We start from the raw sequence: 18,491 nt of genomic DNA, 5'->3' as shown, positions 1-18,491 counted from the left end.
ACGCATTTGGGAATTTGCTTAAATCTCTGTATGTTCTGCATTATCACAATGTAATGCATCTGCATAGAAATAGACAGTGTCAGTGTTTATGCATGTATGTGTGTTTGTTGGGTATAGTGTTATGGAAAATCTGGCCATTTATTCTCTACCGTCTTTCACTTATTTACATAGGCCAGTGACAGGGAACATTTATAACAGGACGATTTAACGGTTGATTAACACGTCACATGGTCACTGTCACAAGCTAATCAAAGATAAATTCCTCTTGCTCTCTGTAAATATAGAGCACATTATGTATGTTGTCCTAGTGAAAAGTTTTAATTCATTGTCATGTTCAAGAAACCAGTTTGAAATGATTCGAGATTTGTGACATGGTGCATTATACTGCTGGAAGTAGCCATCAGAGGATGGGTACATGGTGGTCATAAAGGGATGGACATGGTCAGAAACAATGCTCAGGTAGGCCATGGAATTTAAACGATGCCCAATTGGCACTAAGGGGCCTTAAGTGTGCCAAGAAAACATCCCCCACAACATTACACCACCACCAGCCTGCACAGTGGTAAGGCATGATGGATCCATGTTCTCATTCTGTTTACGCCAAATTCTGACTCTACCATCTGAATGTCTCAACAGAAATCGAGACTCATCAGACCAGGCAACATTTTTCCAGTAATTAACTGTTCAATTTTGGTGAGCTTGTGCAAATTGTAGCTTCTTTTTCCTATTTGTAGTGGAGATGAGTGGTACCTGGTGTGGTATTCTGCTGTTCTAGCCCATCCACCTCAAAGTTGTGAGTGTTCTGGCTTCACAAATGCTTTGCTGCATACCTTGGTTGTAACGAGTGGTTATTTCAGTCAAAGTTGCTCTTCTATCAGCTTGAATCAGTCGGCCCATTCTCCTCTGACCTCTAGCATCAACAAGGCATTTTCGCTCACAGGACTGCCGCATACTGGATGTTTTTCCCTTTTCACGCCATTCTTTGTGAACACTAGTGCGTGAAAATCCCAGTAACTGAGCAAATTGTGAAATACTCAGACCGACCCGTCTGGCACGAACAACCATGCCACGCTCAAAATTGCTTAAATCACCTTTCTTTCCCATTCTGATATTCAGTTTGGAGTTCAGGAGATTGTCTTGACCAGGACCACACCCCTAAATGCATTGAAGCAACTGCCATATGATTGGTTGATTAGATAATTGCATTAATGAGAAATTGAACAGGTGTTCCTAATAATTCTTTAGGTGAGTGTATCATTTAAGTCAGGAGTAATTATAAAATATACTACTTTACCCTTTACACAGGTATGTTTGATCTTCCTGATTTGGCAAGAGAGATGTTCCTGTAGGCATTGTAACAGATTTCAGGGATACATTAATACTGGGACATTTCAATCAACCAATCAGATTTGATACGTCAGTAAACAGTAAACCTGAAGTATAGGCTTACAGGGTGCTTCCACACAATTGTTACCTTTGTATGACCACACATCTTGTCCCTCTGATATGTTTTGGTTAGGGTTTGGAGTATGGATGGGGTCTTTACAGAAATGTTGTTCCAGGGTCAACAAATTATGTTGGTCCATGGCTCACTTGGTAAAATCAGGTCGCTATGTGTTTATAACAATGTTGTACCGTAGCACTTCTATGATTGCCTCCTTTGAATCGCTTCGTTGTTTTCTCACTTTGTAAGTCCCAAAAGCGTTGGCTAAATGCAAACTTGCATTCCGAGACGTTTAATACGGAGCTTTAAAAATTAGATGCGTTTATGCATAAAACAGTACATAATAAAACTATAAGTTATACGTGTGTCTCATTTGTTAAAGTCGCATCGCAAAACTATATTATGCCAGACATTCCTCGTTCTCTCCGCTCAGGTGAACAGCAGCGTGTCTGTTTCTCCGGTCCCTCCTCCTCCTCCGTCATGCTGTTTGGCCCCCATCCCCCTCCCATCGGCTGCCAGCCGTCTAAACAGCTCCAGCTGCAATCGCTGCCGCTGTTACGAGCTGCCGGCTATCCGATCACATAGATCACCCCCCCCCATCCAGCACAAGCTCTGCCTCCACCGGTCTGCAAGCTCACGGACCTCCGCCGACACATCCATAATGACGGGCGTCGCGGCTGCCTCATTCTTCTCCAACGTTTGCCGGTTCGGCGGCTGCGGGTTGCACTTCGAGTCCCTGGGCGAGCTCATCGTTCACATCGAGGATAACCACATCGGTGAGTCGCGATCCGGTTTCGGCCTGCTGTCCCGCTAAGCGGCCGCTCGGTAGGCGCGTCAGGACGCGTTAAATTTCCTTAGCGCGATGTAAATAGCATTAGCTTTGGCTTTGGTTTGATTAGCCTGCTTTGAAGCTGCAAAAAATCACGGGCAGGTTTCGGCGACGGGTGCGCGCACGGTTCTCAGACGCCGCTCTGTTTAGATGTAGGCCCGTATGTACTGTAATTAGTGCTCGCGGCCGAGAGCCATTGTTTACGCGTGTGTATTCAAGCTGTCTGTCAAGTTCACAGGAATGGGCCACTGCTCAGTTAATTAACAGTTTGTTGAGGCTGACATGCAAAATTTCCGTTTCAAACTAACCTCAGGTTTATATGCAATAGGAAGGAACTTTTATGCAAAGCGACTAATATTGCATTCGATCTGTAGGTTTTTATTAAGGTATGTTACCTGATGACTGAACCAATGCTAATGCAATGCTTTACCAGTTGGGAACTTTGTCAGAACTTAAGAAAAAATTTTTTTTCGTGATGTATTATGACTCCCATGTCAGTGAAGTGACTTTATCTAGTTAAAGGAATAGTCCAACAGTTTACCACCCAAAAAGATAAATAAGCACATATTTTACTCACCCTCCTACCATCCCAGGTGTATCTGTTTTTCTTCTTTCACCCAAACACAGAGTTATACCGAATATATATTATATCGGTAATATAGAGTTATATCCTAGGTCTTTTTTAGCTTTATAATGGCATTGGATAGTGCCCCAATTTTTAAAGCTGCAAAAAGCACATCCATTCATCAAAAACTAATCCATACCATTATTATATGTCTTCTGATGTGAAGCCATGGATTTTTATAAAGAGAAAACATTTATGTTTCAAACTTTATAAACTACGGCCAACCATGTGCACTTGAGTGTTAAGGTCAGGATGAAGGCTGACCTCTGACCGAATATTACAAAAACGATTGCATTACCTCAGAAGACATTTAATAACTATGTACTAATAACGATTAGTTTTTGATGGATGAATGCACTTTTGTGGAGCTTTAAAATGGGGCACTATTCAATGTCATTATAAAGCCGAAAAGAGCCAGGAATCCAGGATATTATTTTAAATAACTCTGCCTGTGTTTGGCTGAAATAAGAAAGTCATATACACCCAGGACTGCTTAGGGGTGAGTAAAATATGTGCTGATTTTCATTTTAGGGTGAACTATCAATATAAGTTTTCATTTCATAATATCAATACAATCCACCTGGAATAGTCTATAAAGAAAGCCTCAATATGAATCCCTTGATATATCTTGTTTCATAATAATGAATAATATTTTTCACTCTGGTTTTTCATTAATTATTTATTATTTGTATGTCTTGAGGTAACATCAGGAATTAAAACTACCTAAAAAACTTCTACTTAAAAATACAAATCATTGACAGTCAATGACATGATTTCCATATACAGTCAATGTTTGTGTGCTAAATGATTGGAAATCCTTGCAGTTCTAAGTTATAATATTTATGTTTAACTGGTACGTAGTTTTTTTTTTTTTTGCTGTGCATTCATGTGTGCTTACATGCATGGTTTATAAAACCTGCACATTCTATATTCTGATGGTTGTTTCCATAGTGACAGTTTGTTTCCATAGTGACATAGTGACAGTGCCTCTGTCAGAATGAAGCACACCTGCATCACCCCACTCTAGCATCATAAAAGATCAGCTGGCCTGATTTCCCTCAGGGGTCACTGTTTTGACTCTAAAGGTTGGGCTTGTGACCCCAGTGCTTTTCTTTTAATGAACACAACAATGACTAAACCCCCCCACCTCTATTATTTCTAAAAATCAATAACAATCCTGTTAGGTGCTAGTCACAGGCTGTGATTTATGTTGGCAAGTTGGCCAGGCATCCGAATGATTGGTTGAATGATTTATGAATAAGCCAAGATATTAAATACAACATTAACCACTGAGCAGTCGGTTTCTGCTAGAGAGTTCAGAGTTAGTGGTAGTTTGAGTCACACTAGTATTGGCAAATTGTGGTGAGCTGCTGATAGGACTAAGTTACCTATTTTTTAAACTCTTTGTACTCAGAGCAGCTATGTCCTGAATTACATCCCATGATTGTCCCCAACACTTCCTGTCTTTCACAGACTTTGGAAAGCACACGCATGACAGTGGTCTGGGATTAAATAATTAATATGCTAATTGATAAAATGGTCACTTACTTTTTAATCACTGTTGTTAACAAGTAGCAAAACAGTGATGTGTGGCTAGGGGTGACCTCTGACCTTATGTGACATAGAAGCTATGATGGTATGTTTAGTTTTGTGTAGTGATGCACCGATGAATCGTCCGCCGATACTTATTGACTGATTTTTGATGAATTTGAAACCATTGGCATATCGACAATAGCACGAGAAAGGCCAATACCGATTGTTTATTAATTAATTGTATAAAGAAATCCATTATATGTAAAAATGATGCAGAAATAAACTAGCTAATAGACCAACTGTTTAGTATTGTATACAAGTGTTTAATATCGGTATCGGCAGCGGTATCGGCCAGAAGTTGTCTGTTTAAATCGGTATCGGTATCGGCCCAAAAAAATCCTATCGGTGCATCCCTAGTTTTGTGTTTTACTATATATCAGGGGTCACCATCTTTTTTCTCTGGGGGCCGCATTATCGTTCCTGACTGTGATGGGGGGCCGGGTCAGCTATATAGAATTGTATGACCCAGACCAGTTGTATGACCACCAGCAGTAGAGATTACTGGCCTGTCACAGCCAAAGTCCCCATCAGTAAACGGCTTTTCATGGGTAGCTAGTAGGTGAGCTACCTTATAGCTAGCTCGGACAGCAGCCTGGTTTACCTGAGTTTGGTGAAGGAATACATTCTTTTGTGCGGCCAGTATGCCTTTCATCCTCCGAATCCTTTCTTCTCTTGCTTACCCTCGCTAGCTAGCATACTCTTTGTGGCGGTTTCATAATGACGACAGAGATTATAATTTTTAAAAACTGCCACACTTTCTTTACATATAATACAAATTGCATGGTCCTTACACTGAACAAAAAATGTATCGTTGGTCCAGTGTTCTTTGAAAACTCTCTTATCAACTTTTCGTTTACACTCGTCTGTCACCGCTTAATCAAGAGCATATAGTTAATTTTATAACTAAATATCATTTTTTTTACTTAAAAAAAAACAGATGCGAACATATTTTTGTTCCAAAAAACAATTACAAAAATAAAATTGCCTCATAGGGCCGGTTCAAGTAGTGGGGGGCAGAGGGGCTGGGGTGGCGGGCCTGATTCGGCCCGCGGCCCTTAGTTTGGTGACCCATGCTAAATAATATAGTCAAAGCATTTCATAAAACAGGTTGTGCCATTTCCAATGTTATATTTTTGGTTTTAAATGCCTATGAATTTAGAAATATAATATGTTTATTGTTTATATTCTTTATATTTACTCTCAGGGATTATTTTACAAAAACAGAACATATATGTGACAACAAAATGATATACAATCATTAAGTATATTCTGAATTCACCTTAAGGTGTAAATATGGCGAGGGGATGTGAACATGCTGGAACCAGTTTTCATTAAGGTTCTCTTTGCATTTTGATTAGCATTTTCTCTGATGTGCTTTACTATGGGTAAAGGTATTAGAGAGAGAGAGAGAGAGTTAAGAAGATAGTTGTTGTTATTTGTGCTAATAAGTTCCTTTAAGTGATTTCGGGCAAGCAGAGGGTCTGACACCATTGCAGTTACAATTACTTCCAGAACATAAGGCCATCTACAATGTAACCAGCAACATCACCTCAGATGTTAAGACATCACAGGCACTTGTTTACAAAAAGACCAAGAAATTCTCAACAGCACGGATGTTTAAAAACTATCAAAGACTGCTGCAGTCTGTTTTGTGTTACATCGGATACTTTGTAATAAACTGTTAATTACTTTTTCTGTTTTAACTACAGATATCACTTGTTTCAAGTTTTTACATGTATATTGAAATTCTTGTATAATGTAAGCCAGTTTATTAAGTTACTTGTGACTAAAAGTGCGTTTGCCATCACATGAGATTAAAATTTGAATAAGCTTAAATCTGAATGGGCTCTTTTCTCCATAATCATTTCCATACCTTCCCGACATAAAAGTTACTTCCGTTATCAGTGAAATTTATAGTTAATGTACTTTATGCTGTTGTAAGAATGTAAAAAAGTCTTATTACTAAAACAAATACAACTTAGGAAGTAGTATTTAAATGAATACTTGGTGTGGCCTTTTAGGTCTTCATTTGTAACTATGTAACTAATGTAGCATTTTAATGTACCAATAAGTGATGACGGGCGTTGAATTATTTAAAAAAAATGCGCCCCCAAGGTGGTAATGGCACGAAGCAGAGTGCTGTTATACTGTGGGTGTGCATTATTTTCAATTATACCATTGGTCTGTTGAATGCTTTATTCTGATTGGCTAAGAAATGTTCCATAGGTGTTGATTATTTTTCTGCAAATGTGCATTATTTTCTTATAATTTAAAGGCCCGTCGTCATTTATTCCTCACATAATTTAATGACCGGAGTCAATTATTCTGCTTATACCACGGTTACCACAAACGTTGCTCTGGTTGTGTTTTTAAAACATTTGATAGGTTAGGTGTGCGTTTTACAGAATAATAATCAACAGCTGTGGAAGATTACTCAACCAATCAAAATAAAACATTCACTAATGAAACATAATACATTTGAATGCAATTTGAGTCTTTGTATACGCCCTAAAACTTGTGTTTTAATCCATAAACAAATATAAACATTGTTTAGGTTAACTTAAGCAATGGTTGTTTTTTACCCATGGGCTGAAACAACCCAGAATTTTAGAGTACACGTGTGTGTAAAGTGCACTTTTTTTAATCAATTTTTTTGTTGCTTCAATTTATAAGTTTCTGAATAGGTCATACAAATTTATATCTGTTAATCTATGATTTGCATGGTGAAGTTGCTTATACTTGTCAGTATTGAACTTAAGCAACATTGCCTCCTTGTGGTATAGTGGATGCACCGTTATATCAGCTGAACAGAAACTTGCTTACAGTTATAAGATCTTTGTGCACACATTTACTTTGACTGACAGTTATCAAAGCAGCCCATACAGAATTAGAGATCATATCAATGTTTTTATTGCTCTAACTGAAAGCCGGTTTGATTAAATACGAGAATCAGTTGACATGTCTGTTGTAGGTGCCAGAACGTAATGTTATTGTTTCCTCAAAATTTAGGTTCAACACCTGTACCTCTATGTGCAGTATGTGTCAGGGCATGCAAATGAGAGCAAGAGATGCATACAGCTAGGCTAGGAGAGAGACTTCATTGGTAATGTCTGTTTATAGTTGCCAAGGCCAAAAGGAATTTTGGATTATGTCATACCCACGTCTTGTCAGATAGACTGACCTGTATTTAAAGTTGTTTGTGTTGCGAGGATGAACATATGTTCAAACATGCCCGGTACATTTCCCATCTGTTGTAATTGCATGTAGCAGGTAGCAGATGACGTCATCTAAAACAACTGAGAATAGAGAATTACTTTGTTTAACTCAAATCCTCTCATCTGCATATTGCGTCTTTTTTTTAATCGCAGGTCTTGTCTGTCCCCCCACAACTGTGAAAACAATGCATTTAAATAAAACTTTTGTGATAGATCAATGGCTTTAGTAATTAATGCAAGAGAGGTAAAGTAACCAAATGCCAGCCGGGCTGTGTCAATAGTTAGGCTAGTATAAATAACACTTTCTTTCATGTGTCACTAAAACATTTAAAGCTAAACATTAAACAGTGCTATTTAGAAACTTGTATTTTTATTAACTATTTATAGATGCAACAGTTTTATACCATATCTTCTTTAAGCTGCCTTTGAATACTTAAGGGATTACTCCACTTTCTTAAAAAAAAAAAAAAATCCCAATAATTTACTCACCCCCTGTGTTCTAAAATGTTTCTCTTTTTTCAGTCGAGAAGAAAATAAGTATTAGTGTTGAAGTCAAGACCACCTAAACCGAGACCAAGTCATGACCAAGACCAAGACAGGCCGAGACCGAGTCAAGACCAAGACCAGTGCAAGTCACTGCATTAAAACACTTACGATAAAATGTAGAATATGCATATGATAAGGCACTTCTTGTCTGTGTGTGTGCACGTGGGTGTGTCCCATTAGAGAAGTTGATAAAATAATCAAAGGCATTGCAGATATATGGGAATTTATGTTTTCTATAAGCAGATAAAAGTGAACAAACACTAAAGACCTAAAATCAACTTAACCATTTATTCTGAACTGTCTTTCCATGGCTTGCCATCCACTTAACACAATGCAGGTGTTTTTAGTAATAAAATTTGAAAAACTGTCATTGGGAAAAACTTAAACAATGCTTAAACAATGCCAACAGCATATCCCAAACCTGAATGAACTGCATAAAATTAATGATAAAAAATACATTTGTGATGTGCACTCCAAAAAAATTATTTTCAAGAAAAAAAAATTCTTAGTATTTTTGTCTTGTTTTCAGTAAAAATATCAAAAAATTCTTTAATAAAGATGCTTTTTCTTGATTAGCAAAACTACCCAGGAAAATAAGTCTAGTTTTTAGACCAAAAATATCAAATTTAAGTAATTTTGTGCATAAAACAAGCAAAAAATCTGCCAATGGGTTAAGCAAAAAAATCTTGAACCTTTTTCTTAAACACTAAATTCAAGAAAAAAAGTGTCTTAATTTAAGAATTTTTAGATATTTTTTACTGAAAACAAGACAAAAATACAAAGATTTTTTTTCTTTCTTGAAAATAGTTTTTTTGCAGTGTGCCATCAGTTGTGGTCTTGACTGGTCTTGAAATAAAATTCCGAGTCCTCTTTTCTGAGACCGAAACGAGACAGAGTAAAAATGTGGTCGATACCAGACCTTAAAAGCGGTCTTGATACCAGTCTTGAGACCGAGACCGGTCTCGAGAACTACACCGCTAATAAGTATTTTAAGAAAAACATTCCAGGACTTTTTTTAATAGATTTTATTGGACCCCAACACTTTATAATTTAAATGCAGTTTAAAATTGCAGTTTCAGTGCAGCTTCAACGGGCTTTAAACAATCCCAAATGAGGCATAAGGGTCATATCTAGCGAAACGATTGTCATTTTCGGGAATAAATTTTTTTTTTACTTTTAAACCATAACTTCTTGTCTTGCGCTATACGTGTGACACGCCAGCGAGACCTTAACATTTTTTTTCTCTATACTGAACAAATGAATACATTTTGGCTGACATGGGGATGAGTGAATAATCTAGATTTTTCTTTTAAGAAAGTTGAGTAATCTTTTAACTATGAATTAGTCATCTTTATAAAGCCTAAACTGGTATACTGTAAAGTTGGTAACATGAACAGTTATTCAGTATCACAGACAAAGCACCAGTACTATCTGCAAATTTTATTAATTGTCATCTATAAAATTTGTTTAATTCTTTACATTCACAACTTCTGTAACATCAGTGTCAAATGAGAAAACAATGAAAAAACGATTTGCAATTCTAGTTCAGCCCAGCTTTGGTGCAAATGGCCATCATAAATGGGTGATACAATTTTCTTGGTTCCTCTCTTAATGTAGTAAGGACCCAGATTTAATATTTTAACTGAATGGTGGACGTGGGATTTTTAAAGGGATAGTTCACCCAAAAATGAAAATTTACCCTCATGTTGTTACAAACCTATAAAGAATATTTTTTTTCTGATAAACACAAAGGAAGATATGTTGAAAAATATTTGTAACCAAACCATTTAGAAGCCCCATTGACATCCATAGGAAAAAGGAATACTATGGCGCTTCTGATTGGTTTGTTACAAACATTCCTTTAGTGGTTCTCAAACTTTTTCAATGTGCGGCCCCCCTTGTGTACATTGCATTCCTTTACGGCCCCCCAAAGAAAATGTATGCCAAAAACTAGTTCTAAAATGTAACATTTTAATTAAACAAAACATATTAAATTATACAAAGTAGTGTTGTTGGTTAGTAGGCTTATTTTTTTTGTTTAATTACACAGAATTTATGATAAATTTATTTATTTTATAAAATGTCATAAATCTGGGGCCCCCATGGCACCCCCAGTTTGAGAACCACTGCTTTAAATATCTCAATCTGTGTTAGAGAACACAGAAATTTATACAGGTTTGTAACAACATGAGGGTGAGTAAATGATGACAGATTTTCATTTTTTAAAATCGAGTTTCTTTCAGTGGCCAGAAGATGTCAGGCTTGTTACACAGGACAGGTTTGCAAGGAAAGTGCTACTGTACATTGCTGTAGGAAAAGACTTGTAAACGAACAAGCTTTGATTCTTCAAGAACATAAGAAAATGATAATAATAATAAGTACTCATGAGTATCACATTTCCATCAATATTGCTTGACTTGTTAAATAATAAAATGGTGAATGTTTTGTTTCTAAGCATTTTCCAACATAAGGACACTTTGGTGTCTCTCTGAGTATGTTTAAGGCTCACTGTCTTATAAATGTGATCCAATATGTGAAAATCCAGTTCATTTTTTTATGTGGTTTACTGTTTTTACACACAACAGAACATTCTGTGAAAATGTACCCTTGTTATATTTAATACTGACTGATTAAGGGCATGTCAAAGATTGAAATCAATGTTAAATCAATGAGTGGAATCAAACTTTCATGCTACTTATCTCAACATTAGATTATAATACTCAGGGTTACAAATTATGAAATAAACCAATACCAAAAGATTAGATAACTACAAAAGTTAATTATTTGTGTGTGTGTGTGTGTGAGTGAGAGAGAGTTGCATTAAATGACTCGTCAGCTCTTTTATGAGGCAATTAGTGAGATCCAGTGGAAAATCCATTATCCCAGCTTTATATCCCAGTCCCACCCAAAACTCAGTATGTGTTTGTCTGTATGTGCTGGTGTGTGCATAATCCGTTCATTTGTGTGTGTGTGTGGTTGGGCGAATGTTTATGTTTGTGCTTCCCTTTTCATGTGTGCATGTAGCATGTGTGTTAGTTTGCATGTGCATACAGAAGTGTTTGGAACGGCGTGCCCTGCTGAGCTCTGAGAAGCGTAATTACAGCCACGTTTCGACTTCTCCTCTCGGTCCCTCTTCCCCTCCTCTCTGTTCCCTCCATCCGGAGACCTGCTGCTCTCCAACACATTAAAACACTCTCCTGCTTTTTAATTAGCCGTCTGGAAAACAAACCCAGCATTCTTGCATAGCCGCTCCATACCGGGCTCTCTGTACTCACCTACACGCAAACACTTCAGCAGAGACTTAACAGTGACACCCACATCTGATGTAGTTGCGGTACTTCACCACAGGGTAGCATATGTGCTCTTCTTGTGGTTTCGTGCACTTTCCCATTCCCAGCTATACTTCAAAAAGGTTCTAGGGATATATTTCTATTTAGATCCACCTGATCCCAAGTCAGTGTTTGCACAAGACAGCTGTGAGGTTTGATAGGCAGAGGATTTAATGATAAGGCTGTGAATATGGGACATGTTTATGGGCGAAAGTTCTTTAATGTCCTCACAGAGGGCCTAGTGTTATTAGCCCTACATAAAGATTTCATAGGGATTTAATACTGGTCATGGCCCATTAAAATGTAATATTACTGCTACTGGTGGGGACAAGAGCCTTAACTCAAGGCTTTAGAGTACTCGTTGTTTGCTCTGAATTATGATGGCCATTATTAAAGTTTATGATTTTGTTAAATGTGAAAATTAACTCCGGGGCGTTTAATGTAAGGCGTATTAGATGTATTTGTGAGTGTATGTGTGTGTTTCCAAGCTACCTTTCCTGTGGAAAGAGCTTGTGTGCCTCCATTCTGTAGGTGAAAGGAAATCATAAAATCGGAAAACATTAACTTTGCCTTCCCTACACTTTTCTGCACCTGGCACACTTAATTACACTTAACCACATCTCAACACACACACACACACACACACACACATACACATTTCACTATATAGTAGTGAGGACAACCTAGACTTTCATGGTTTTCATACCAGGCAAATGCTAAATTTCCCCCATTTTTTACTATAGTGAGGAGCACCTAAGACTGTCCTCACAAGCTGGTATAAAATCACATTTTTAAGCTTGAAAGCACACACCAGCAGGTAGTCTGATTTGGGAACGCTAATAAACCACTGATGAAGACCACCTCGGTGGACCACCTGAGATAGAGTAATGTGTGTGCGAGGGTGTTTGTCCTTTTATGAGGTGAGGAATGCCTATTCCATGCAGTGCAGACACTAGAAAGTGCTCTGAGGCAGTAACACACACACACACACGCACGCACGCACGCACGCACGCACGCACGCACGCACACACACACACACACACACACACACACACACACACACACACACACACACACACACACACACAAACAGGTAGCACTCTGGACTAGTTGGTGGTAAAGACTTCCAGAAATTAAAAGGTGTTCACTTAATGCTGATCGATTGCAAAGTGGGCTGAATGCAAAGGAGTTGTGTTGGCACGTGAAATCCGACACATTTTACAAAGCCAAGAAAGTGTGTAGAAGTTGCTCCATGTTAAATGAGAATAATGGTTAAGTGAACATGGAGGAATGCTTTTAATGGCATCGGGTAATACCTCATTTAGACATATGGGAGCTATTATATACACTGCCTGTTATGCTTAGATATAACTGTGCACACGCATGCAAAGCCTGGGTTTCTTTTTTTGCCGTCATGGGAATCTGTGTGATAGAAAGCGACAGTTTTACCTAAACTTTTGCACACTTCTTTTTATATATGAGGTCTGTTGGGCCCCTATATGTGTGCACATGACAGATATACTGTTCAATGTCATTATAGGACATTATTTGCCACATGAGGGCAGTCTCAGGCCATGATACAGACTAAAGCACAACACACACACATTTGGCAAGAAGTGTTTGAAGCTTTGCCTGGTGTGCCCCAGGCATTGTAAGCTGCCTGCTATCACAAGTCGAATGGAAAAAGTGTGGTATTGTGGCGGGTGGGTTGGTTCTGGGGAGAGCATTGTTTGATTAAACTTACAGTAAGTGTGTATATTATGTGTGTGTGTTATATGTAATATTTACATTCACATACATCCAGAAAATACAGAAAAAGTGTATGTATTAAAATTTTTATAAAAATGTATACTAATGTGTCAAGTTTTTAGGGTAAACTCCCCTTCCACTTGAGCAATAGCAGGAAATTGCAGGATCTCTTAAACCTAAATAAAATTAAGTCCTAATTTCTAATTTTAAAGAAATTAGTCTTCATTCTGCACAAAAATGCTCAAGATGTGTTTAGTGCCAAGAGAGGTCACACTAAACACAGACAATGCCTAAAGAAGACCTTTAGTCCTTAAAATGTAATTGTTTATTTTTTTGTACATTTTTTTTTCTGTTTGTATCTTGATAAAATAGATAAATATGGATGGACATTAAAACTACAAGTCTGGTGGTGGTGGCCTAAGACTTTTGCACAGTACTGTATGTATATGTACATTTTTTCATCGACAGATATTTAACAGTATTATGTGCTTTGTTCTCTCTCATAGACACAGACCCCAGAGTTCTGGAGAGGCAGGAGTTGCAGCAGCCCACATATGTTGCTTTGAGCTATATTAACAGGTGGGTTTGGTGAACTATCGAGGAGACCCTCACACTTTAAAGAAAATAACCAATAGCATTTAATTTATTACAAAAAAATTTGCATAACAAATCATAGGGCAGGATGCTTCATCATCTAAAGAGCATTTTATTGGACAGGAAATTTGATGAGAAGCGTTTAGTGATGTCATAAAAATTTTAGCGCATGTGCCAAACTGTATAATGCTTATATCTTCTGTATAAGAATGTTGTCAGTGTTTTGGACCATACCAGTTTATATTTATTCTTAAGCCTAAGGAATTTATAATAAAAGTAAAACAAGTTTAATTTTAATTTCATGGGGTCTTTAAGTCCTCAGGTATGGTGGTGCCTTCAAGTTCAGGTCCGCAAGCATGGCCTAATTTCTGTTTTTGTTTAGATTCATGACTGAAGCAGCACGTAGAGAGCAAGAAACTCTGAAGAAGAAGGTCCAACCCAAAATCGCTATATCAGTCACCGGAGGCATATCACGGAGCAATACGGCAACTCCTCCTCGCCACAGCAATGGCAGCTTAACCCCACCCGTGACCCCGCCCATCACTCCCTCATCCTCTTTTCGCAGCAGCACACCAACAGGTTACTGGAGTGTGTGTGTGTGTTTGTTGTTAAATGAGAATGACGTTTGAAAGTCGTAAAAACTATCCTGTCTGTCTAATTAGGAGATTAAAGGATTATTCCACTGTCTTAAAAAAATTCTGATAATTTACTCACTCATATGTCATCCAAGATGTTCATGTCTTTCTTTTTTCAGTTACAAAGAAACATAAGTTTTTTTTTTTTTTAAACATTCCAGGATTATATAATGGACTTTATAGGAGTTTAAAGTTTCAATCCAGCTTCAAAGGACTCCCAACGATCCCAACCCAGGCATAAAGGTCTTATCTAGCAAAACGATCGTTATTTTCGCTAAAAAAAAAAAACCTTTTTAACCACAACTTTTCATTTTGCACTAGCCTTGTGATGCGCCAGCTTGACCTTACGTATTACGTAATCATGTCGAAAGGTCACACATGATGTATGCGAACTATTGCCCCGGTGTTTACAAGTGTGAAGAAAGAGGACCGTTCCGACGTTGTTGTATGTGGAATGATACCTATTAATGTCTTTGTGTCAGTTTATTGTTTAATGGCCCGCAAGTGTGCATTTCACATATGTAACGCGTGACCTTTTGCCGTGATTACGTAATATGTCAGACGACTATTGCAAGACGAGAAGTTTTTTGTTTTTTTGCAAAAATGATGAACGTTTCACTAGATAAGACCCTTACGCCTCGGCTGGGATCGTTTAGAGCCCTTTAAAGCTGCAATTTTAAACCGCATTGAAACTGGAAACCAAAGAGTCTCTCCTAATAAGTCTGAATAAGTATAAATTGGTTTTTCACTGTTGGTTTCATCTGAATTAGATTAAATCCATGTTACATATAATAGTTAAGCCTGATCTGCAACATAAAACGCATTAGGACCCTAATGATAATGAAACGCTGGATAATTGGACCAAAGGCCACGTTTGCTTTTTCAGTTCTCATTAGTTCTTTCATCAGCTAATATATGAAGCAAATAAATGACTAATTAAAGAGTTTCACTGTTGTGCCCCAGGCAGTGAGTGCGATGAAGAGGAGGTGGAGTATGAAGACTCAGACAGCGATGAATCCTGGACCACAGAAAGCGCAATCAGTTCAGAATCCATTCTCAGCTCCATGTGCATGAACGGAGGGGATGAAAAACCTTTTGCCTGCCCTGTTCCAGGATGCAAAAAGAGATACAAGGTACTGCACACACAAACAAACACGTTTGTCTGTAATGATGTTTACTATGATGCTTTCTGCACAACACTGTAAAAGCCAATCAGAAAATATTTAATATTAAAGGCATTTGTTAGGAGACCGTAAGAATTTATTGTGGGCGTGGCTACAGAATAATAATGAAACTATTACTAGTGCAATAAAAAAGCTCCTTTGAGGGCCAAAGTTATTTTGCATGCTTGTCTGAAACATTTTTGAGTTAACCGTTGCAGTCGATTATGCCAAACTTTATTTCTAGAGCATCCGTTCTGTGCTTCAATCTCTTTTTCCTTTTCTCTTCAGAATGTGAACGGTATAAAGTACCATGCCAAAAACGGGCACAGGACGCAGATCCGCGTGAGGAAGCCCTTTAAGTGTCGCTGTGGGAAAAGTTATAAAACCTCACAAGGTCTTAGACATCACACTATCAACTTTCACCCGCCCCTGTGATACACACACGCTGACATTTCTGCCTAAACACAAATCATGCGTAGACTGGGATCAAACGCTGATTTTTTCACATTTCCTTCTACTTTGTGTGTGTGACTTATATATGCATGTAGATATTTTGTACATTTGCACATTCCATTCATTATTTCTTCAGATTTCCTTTATTTGTTTCTTTTATTTAAGTGACTGGTAAATCGAAGGACTCTTGCTGAAAATTGTTCAATCAGTGCAAAAAGAGCAGAGAGATTCTAGATAAGCTTTATTTTGTCAGTTTAACATACTTATGAAACACATGTGTACATATAAAGTTATATAAATACACATTTATATATATATATACATATATAAATATTAGTAGCTAAGTTGTATTATCCAAACATTTAATTTTACATTCTATATTTTTAAGAACATTTATATTGTTTTTATACAAGAACTTTATCTCATCTTTATGGACCTTTTTTAAATGACATTTCATATTTTCATTTGCTTCCTAAAGAAGCAGTCTTTTATTGCCCAATTGGAAGTACATTGATCTCAGGTCACATCAGCTGCCAACTTTCAAAACAAGGAAAACATGGAAGTACCACTCACTTCGTTCCAGAACATTCCACAAAAGAAAAAGAAAAAACGACCGACATCACGCAGTAAAGTGTTTTTTTTTCACTGATTCCGTTCGTATGCAGTCGCCGTGCATGCAGCACCTAATATGAAATCATGGAGATTGCATTCAATATCAGATAGAAACATGCATTGAGTTGCATTTGACCTCCGAGCAATATTTCATAGTATGATGACCCATGCATTCAAAATGCATTTTGTACAAAGAAGGGCAGATTTATTCTCCTATTGTTATGCCAGCAGTGCAGATGTGCCAAGATGTTTCCACTTTAGTTTAAAATGAAACATGGTTGATCTGCCAAATCTAAACATCTGGCTATCCGTTCGGTGCCTGTTAGCGGAAAAACCTTAACTTCCGTTTATATATTCAGCCTTGCAGTATTGTTTCCGTCAGTTTTAGCTTGCAAGATTTCGTCAGCCTTGTTGATTGTTTATTTACACATTTGGTCCTCGATTTTAACGTCCGTGGTTGTATTTGTATAAGTAAAGAAAGTATTTGTTGCCCTATGCTTGCCTTGTAACGTAGACTACGGCTTTTTAGCATGACACGAACGTTTAGCTGCTTTGCTGTCTCTTGGCTTATAGTCTTACTGTTACAATCTCTGTTTTCAGAAGTATTATAGCATTACTTTATATCGTTAGTATTACGGTTTAATAGTGCCAGATGCATAGCTATGCATGAATATATTTTCTCAACTTTAATTCTGCATCGGTCCTATTCGTTAGCCAAAAAAGCATACCAGTTTACAAAAGAAAAAGGCCTCTGGGCTGTTTGTCAGCCTATCTTAGCAACTGCGAAGAGTTTGAACTCTTGGTGGTGTGCAGAAGGACCAAGTAAGGACCTGTCGACTAACCTTATTTCTTTTGGTTCGCTGTAGTAATGTTGGTCAAATTTAACAACGTGGACCAAAAATGGCACTGCCAAATTTCAAGGTGTGATGCTTGGAATGTAAAATATGGTGTTATCGTCCCTTACAAAAAAAATTCCTTGGCATTGCATGGTAATACAATTAAAAGATACCATGATTAATGTAGTCATATACCATGGTGCTTATCTTGTACTTCAAAGATACTTAAAGGAATGCAATGGTATTACCAGTAAAAAAAGCCATGGGATTACCATGTGGAGAAAATACCATGGTACTTTTATGTAAGTGGTGCTAAGATTGAAAAGTCTAGAAATGAATAAGACTTCAACATGGCTCCATGTTATCTTTGAGAAAAGTGGTGCCTGCAGTTAAACACTAATATCTAGATCAGTCATACGTACTGAGATAATGGAAAATATTTTCCACCTGACAGCATTTGGAAAGAAGAGGCTTGAAGTTGAATGAGTAGTTACTTAGATGCCAAAAACTTGAGCTGAAAACAGAACTGTGTCCGTGAGTGACTCATCTTATTTTTCAAGTCACCCTGTGTCATGTTTGTTTGTACGCGTGTATTTTTACAGGCTGTAGCGGTTACCGCATTTGTACCTCTTTTTGGCTACGATGTCATATTGGTCTCGAATTTGACACAGAAAACAGAACCTGCTAGAACAACAATCTAGTTAAAATCGACTGAAATGCGTTTATTTTGGAGGGAGTTTGATATACTATATATAGTGAATGTATCGTATTGCAAGTCTTTTGTAAAGTGCTTTGAAATTATATTTTCGTACTGTATGTTTTTGTGGAAAATGTTTTGTGGAACAGAGGCTATTTGTACGTGAGATGA

The 18,491-nt window shown here is 37.5% G+C and overlaps 1 protein-coding gene across 1 annotated transcript; it reads left to right on the top strand.

Annotated features, from left to right (window-relative positions):
• Positions 1–1,950: 1,950 nt before the first annotated feature.
• jazf1a (JAZF zinc finger 1a) lies at positions 1,951–18,409 on the top strand. Its single transcript, XM_065289559.2, has 5 exons — positions 1,951–2,220; positions 13,837–13,909; positions 14,307–14,503; positions 15,523–15,692; positions 16,011–18,409. Exons 1-5 carry the CDS (start codon positions 2,106–2,108, stop codon positions 16,155–16,157), a joined length of 702 nt encoding a protein of 233 aa, XP_065145631.1. The 5' UTR covers positions 1,951–2,105; the 3' UTR covers positions 16,158–18,409.
• The last annotated feature ends 82 nt before the right edge of the window (positions 18,410–18,491 follow it).

This window comes from Paramisgurnus dabryanus, chromosome 19 (assembly GCF_030506205.2).
Source record: "Paramisgurnus dabryanus chromosome 19, PD_genome_1.1, whole genome shotgun sequence".
NCBI classification, from domain to species: Eukaryota; Metazoa; Chordata; class Actinopteri; order Cypriniformes; family Cobitidae; genus Paramisgurnus; species Paramisgurnus dabryanus.
This window is presented reverse-complemented; position numbering and strand designations above follow the sequence as displayed.